The sequence below is a fragment of the Triticum aestivum genome, chromosome 1B (genome assembly GCF_018294505.1).
Source record: "Triticum aestivum cultivar Chinese Spring chromosome 1B, IWGSC CS RefSeq v2.1, whole genome shotgun sequence".
In the NCBI taxonomy this organism is placed as follows: Eukaryota; Viridiplantae; Streptophyta; class Magnoliopsida; order Poales; family Poaceae; genus Triticum; species Triticum aestivum.
Genome location: NC_057795.1, coordinates 392282140 through 392288193, shown reverse-complemented (window position 1 = coordinate 392288193; position 6054 = coordinate 392282140). Strand labels below are relative to the sequence as shown.

Below are 6054 nucleotides of genomic sequence, written 5' to 3'. Positions count from 1 at the left end.
ATAATGTAAGATTAGGGAGTACATGTTTGCATGCCTATGAAATAAGATTTTTTTTTCAGAGTTGAGAACGAAAAATATTGCTGGTGTGCAGGGAGAAGGGATGAAATCTTTGTGTTTTTTTGGATGAGAAAAAAAATGAATGAATCGCAAACCAAAGTTGTGGACTCGACCGCAGCCATCCGATCAGCATCCAAAGGCGAGGATACGGGCCACGCTGCATATTTTGCAAAAACACTCTCTTCCCCAGCCTGCCCGCCCCCATCCGATTCCCCAATCCCTCTCTCACTCCGATTCGGGCGGGGCCCAAACCCTAGGTCGCCGGCTCCTCCCGAAGCGAGTCTAGCTGATCCGTTTGTTCTGCACAAGCTCTGCCGTGTTTCGCCGCTGTTTCCTCTTTAGAGGAGGAAGAAGAAGAAAGAGAGGGATCTGGTCGACTGCCGTCGGCGGCGATGGGCGACGGCCGCGGCGGAGGGTCAAACCGCCCCGCGTGGCTGCAGCAGTACGAGCTGGTGGGGAAGATCGGCGAGGGCACCTACGGCCTCGTCTTCCTCGCGCGCCTCAAGCCAACGCATCCCCAGGCTGCTGGCCGCCGCGGCTCCCCCATCGCCATCAAGAAGTTCAAGCAATCCAATGAGGGCGATGGCGTCTCGCCTACCGCCATCAGAGAGATCATGGTAACTCATCTCCGCCGCCGGTTGCTTCATTCCTTCGTGGCGTTCCAGACCCTGGCCATATAGGACTGTAATCTCTCTCCCTACGCTTGCCCTTTGACTGCAGCTCCTGCGCGAGATCAACCACGAAAATGTCGTCAAGCTCGTCAACGTCCACATCAACCACGCCGACATGTCCCTCTATCTCGCCTTCGATTACGCCGAGCATGACCTCTATGTATGCAACTCCCATCCCCTGCTTATATGTGCCTTTTTCATTCCTGTCGACCTCTTGGTATGAAATTCAAATCCAACTCTCTCGATGGAATAATTAATTAACGAAGCACTGCTCTATCCGCAGGAGGTTATTCGGCATCACAGAGAGAAGCTTAACCTCTCCATTAACCAATACACAGTTAAATCCTTGCTCTGGCAACTGCTCAATGGCCTCAACTATCTCCATAGGTATGTCTATATATATTTTCTATTAACAATTCGAGCAGCATGATTCTCCACAAGCTTATGTCTTCACTGTAAATATATGCAATGTTTATCTGGATCAATCCTATCAAAATCTGATCTATCCTACCTGTCTCCCCTCCTGCAGTAACTGGATTATCCATCGAGACCTCAAGCCTTCTAATATACTGGTATGTTGCTTCATGCCTCACGCTGATACACAAATCTGTCCAGTATTGTCTCTTTTGCTTGCTAAGCATGCTGCAATGGTGTGCCCCAGTAGGTCATGGGAGAAGGAGAAGAACATGGAATTATAAAGATTGCTGATTTTGGTCTGGCTAGGATATATCAAGCTCCACTAAAACCACTAAGTGACAATGGGGTGTGTAGCTCTATCTACATTCCTATTTCAAGTAATATGAGGGAACCAAAGGATGGTACTTTGGTAATGGAATGCAGTCATTCACTCATTCCGCCAAGTTACCACTAGTATTCTCAGGTCCCCACTGTTCTTATAGACTCAAAGCTTATAATTTGCAATTGCATGCAAATATATTATCACACAGTGCACCCATTTTGAATGTTTGAGTTCAGTATCTGAATACAATTTTGGCCGTTGATTGGAGTCCATTGACGGCCTAGGAGGATCCACATTAAATCCCATAATATACCCTCTTAAACCTTCTAAATTTAACTCTAACTGTACATTAATTACGGCATGTGGTAGTATTATTTTGTACAACACTGCTTCATGAATAGTTGAGGTGGTATGGTAGATTTCTGCAGTACTTTTGACACTGCAATTTATTATGCTAATTCCCTGATTTGAAATAAATTTCAGGTTGTTGTAACTATCTGGTATCGTGCACCTGAGCTGTTACTTGGAGCTAAACACTACACAAGTGCTGTTGGTATCCTTGCAGAGAGAGAAAAACAGATCCTTTTACTATCAACTTTTCTTCATTAATTCTGTTATTCTCTTAACCATCTCCAGACATGTGGGCAGTTGGTTGCATTTTTGCCGAATTGCTTACACTGAAACCACTGTTCCAAGGGGTTGAAGCAAAAGCTACTCCAAACCCTTTTCAAGTATGGGCAGTTGCACTCAGTTAGTTAGTATTGCCATCTTGTTTTTAGATTATATCACTAGACTAAAGTTGTTATATTTTACATGACGATCATGTCTCAAGTAACTTTCCTCTGTTTATGCCATTGGTATATCTCACAGTTGATTTACACGTCTTGTAGCTCGATCAACTAGACAAGATTTTTAAGGTCTTAGGTATGTATTCCTTGTTTTTGCTTGTCTTGTTTGTTTTGTCATGCTCATCAGAAATATACTCACAGTAATAACCCAACTCTTGTGAAGGTCATCCTACGGTCGAGAAGTGGCCTACCCTTGCAAATCTTCCATGCTGGCAAAATGACCAGCAACACATTCAGGGGCATAAGTAGTATGTTGGACATTGTTGAGCTGCTCTAAGAAGGATTAAATATCTCTTTTATTATTACTTAACTTAATATACTGTAATATTTCCCTTGCAGTGAGAACACAGGTCTTCATACTATTGTTCACTTGCCGCAGAAGGGTCCTGCATTTGACCTTCTCTCAAGAATGCTCGAGTATGTCTCTTGCTCTCTAGTTTGTTGGAGTTAACATTACGTTGGTTGATGAACATATTTTTTGTTCTTTTTTGTACTATTATGGTGTTGGTTTATCATCCTAGTATTCCTCATGTTTCAGGTATGACCCTCGAAAGCGTATTACAGCTGCACAAGCTTTGGAGCATGAGTAAATAATTAATACCTTCACCTATTCTTTTTCCCCCTTTCCCGTGTTTGGATGCTTCTGTTTCCATATCTGTATAACTAGTTCTTAGCTGATGCATGCTCTAGACTTGTAGTAAGCTACCTGAATCTAGATGAGCAAGCATCAAAAAGATGCTGCCCCGCAATAGCTATCTGGTGCATATTTTAACTACCTGTCAGACCATTATGCATCCTTATTGGTGCTACCAAATATGAGATCTTTGGAATATGCTACGGTTTCCTTTGTGCTACTAGTAGGGAGACTCTAGCCGCAAAAAGATGCTGCCCCGCAATAGCTATCTGGTGCATATTTTAACTACCTGTCAGACCATTATGCATCCTTATTGGTGCTACCAAATATGAGATCTTTGGAATATGCTACGGTTTCCTTTGTGCTACTAGTAGGGAGACTCTAGCCGCTCCTGTTATGCCACTGTCTAAACCGCCTTACTCTACTCTATTAGGGCATCTCCAAGGCTATCCCCTAAAACAGACACACTATCCGTCCGCGGACCGCGCCCGGACGCGTTTGCGGACATGATACGGGAGCCGGCCGTCCAATGCTATACCTTAAATGTCCGCCCCTATTAACTTCTAAAAATAGCATTCCGTCAAATGCCTCATATTAAGATAACACATGCTAGCCCTTCCGCCAAAATTAAGTGCCTTCCGCCAACATGGAGCAAGCCATTTAGTGGCTTCCGCAAAAGATGCTACCCCTTCCGCCAAAACATGCTATTTAGCACTTAATTACTAGTTAAAGCATGCTAGCCATTTAGTGGCTTCCGCCGAAGATGCTACCCTTCCGCCAAACAGGTTAATTAGTGCTTCCGCCAAACATGCTAGCAGCTTCCGCCAAACATCTTCACCTTCCGCCAAACAGGAAAAAAATTAGCGGCGGCCTTCCGCCATCCGGACGGAGAGGAGGGATACATGGTGGCTTTTGATTGGCCAGATGGATTTCCGGGCTCCTGCAAAGCCGCATTCAGACATCCGGACGCGTCCGCGGACGTTTGAGGGATAGCACTGGATGGCAAAAGTGCCCGGACTCCCGCAAAGGACATATACGGATGATTTGAGGGTCCGTGTTGGAGATACCCTTAGAAGCAGTCTGGAATTGTTCTTGGAATCATGCTATGTTTTAACCTCAAAATTTCCTTTATTTACATATAAAATGGTTTTTAAACAAGGGGTTGCCTTCTGATTTCCATTATTACAAACCATTAGGAGTTCGTTACAGCAGAAAAAACCATAACAGCCTTACATCATATCCCCCCCCCCCCCCCCCCCCCCCCCCTCCAAGCCACTCCTTGAACAGAATTCGTGTTATTTCCTATTAGAAGAATGCTGAAATGGATCACAAGCATAAAGCAAAGCGGCCAAAACCAGGAACCAAAGGTTCTTCCTGTAGGATTGATCTGTACCTAATGTTGTCATTGCTAATTACACATAACTTTTAACCATTGAATGCTGTAGAATATTTTAAATATACAGTGAACACAACAAAATCATAGTTGTAATGCGGGGATATTGTCGATTACAGTTTATTATATCAACTCTTCTGATATTGGGGAATAAAGTTTGATATATCAACTCTTCTGAATACATCCACCTCTTTGCTAGGTACTTCCGGATGGACCCGCTACCTGGACGAAAGTAAGTTATGTATGAATAGAGTCTCAACTGCCTCTACTTTATAAAGTGATGGTTTTTCTTGTCTCTGTGCCTAAAATGTCTCTCTGGTCAGTGCACTTGTACCATCTCAGCCAGGCGAGAAAATTGTCACATATCCTGTTCGTCCAGTAGACACCTCAACAGATTTTGAAGGAACAACAAGCCTTCAACCAACTCAACCGGTAATAGAAGCTTTGTCTCTGCCTAAATCTTAATTTTCCAATCTGCGACCTGATTAGTGGAAAGCTTTTTTTGATAGAGAAGAGCTTAGTGGAAAGATTTTTTTAGAGATTAGTGGAAAGCTTGTGCAATGAATGTGCTTCTTATGGAGATTTAGATTTCTTGTAGCAAAATCATCTTCCAATGGTGCAGAACATATTTAATTAGTCAGTCAAGTTAGAATGTTAGATGTAGGCATCACAAGTCTTGTTTCTTGTTTAATTTCCTCACAAGATTTGTTTCAGTCCCACTTTGAGTGAACCAAAGAATTCTTAAGAACTGCCGAGCTATGATCTGTAATAACATGATGCATTCATGTTTCAGCCATCAGGGAATGGACCTCCAGGAGGCCAGCCTGTACCAAGACAAATCCCAAGGCAAATGCAACAGCCTATGGGTGGTATGCAAAGAATGCCTCCTGGTGCAAACATGGGTGCCTTTGGCGCAGCACCCCAAGCAGGCATGGTTGGGATGAATCCCGGTAACATTCCAATGCAGAGAGGCGCAGGTGGCCAGTCTCATCCACACCAGGTTTGTTCTATATTTTTAATTATCTCACGTTCCTAGCTACTGTTGTTTGAATAACGCTTATGACGATCAGTAAGCCGTTTGATTTTCTTGGTGTTGACAGTTGAGAAGGAAGGCTGATCAAGGGATGGGGATGCAGAACCCTGGGTACCCTCAGCAGAAGAGGCGCTTCTGACATCCTCCCTCCTGGGCACTGACTGATATAAATGTACTCATGGCATCATCATGTATGTACATCTTCCAGATAGATATACATCGTCTGGTGGCCATGTAAGCTTGTTGTTGTAGATTTATAGTGCTTATCTGCTAGCTTGGTAAGTTAAAGTAGCTGTAAGGGTCATTGTAGAGGAAATTTGGATGATTGCCTTTTACAGCTACTGCGCTAAGCTGCTCCATGCAGAATAGTTGACATTCTGAATTCTGAATATACAAGACAAGCTGGTAGACATGCTAGTTTAATTCTTCTGGTCATGTTGGAAGACGAGTGGTTTGGGCAAAAAGTCACTTCGGAGGACGAGCTCCAGTGAGCCCTATATTTTGAATACTGCCAAAATAATATTTTGAGGTTTCAAAAAATTCTGAAAAAAAATCAACATGTTTATATGGATGCATTGTTTTGGGAATTACTCGTATGTATGTAAAGCATGAAAAATTTGTTCTATTTGTTTGATTAGTGAGAATTGAGGGTCAAGATGTGATCACTTAAACATCTCTT

General features: G+C 43.3%; 1 protein-coding gene across 2 annotated transcripts; it reads left to right on the top strand.

Moving 5' to 3' along the window:
* The first annotated feature begins 236 nt into the window (after window positions 1-236).
* On the top strand, window positions 237-5798 carry LOC123126736 (cyclin-dependent kinase E-1). 2 transcript variants are annotated; one of them, XM_044546730.1, is made up of 15 exons: window positions 237-674; window positions 778-888; window positions 1012-1115; window positions 1258-1300; window positions 1393-1491; window positions 1951-2020; window positions 2104-2198; window positions 2358-2391; window positions 2479-2563; window positions 2655-2732; window positions 2854-2901; window positions 4542-4574; window positions 4666-4774; window positions 5136-5342; window positions 5443-5798. In XM_044546730.1, the coding sequence occupies exons 1-15, from the start codon at window positions 450-452 to the stop codon at window positions 5512-5514; spliced, it is 1413 nt and encodes a 470-aa protein (XP_044402665.1). In that variant the 5' UTR covers window positions 237-449; the 3' UTR covers window positions 5515-5798. The 2 variants fall into 2 exon arrangements, with proteins under 2 accessions (XP_044402665.1, XP_044402666.1); XM_044546731.1 differs by lacking the exon at window positions 1393-1491.
* The last annotated feature ends 256 nt before the right edge of the window (window positions 5799-6054 follow it).

Bases quoted from the DNA above. Each gene is read 5' to 3' on its own strand.
- LOC123126736 (XM_044546730.1), top strand. From the start codon at position 450: ATGGGCGACGGCCGCGGCGGAGGGTCAAACCGCCCCGCGTGGCTGCAG. The intron at 2,733-2,853 runs GTATGTCTCTTG...CTCATGTTTCAG, and splicing joins CTTCTCTCAAGAATGCTCGA to GTATGACCCTCGAAAGCGTA. The intron at 4,775-5,135 runs GTAATAGAAGCT...TTCATGTTTCAG, and splicing joins GCCTTCAACCAACTCAACCG to CCATCAGGGAATGGACCTCC.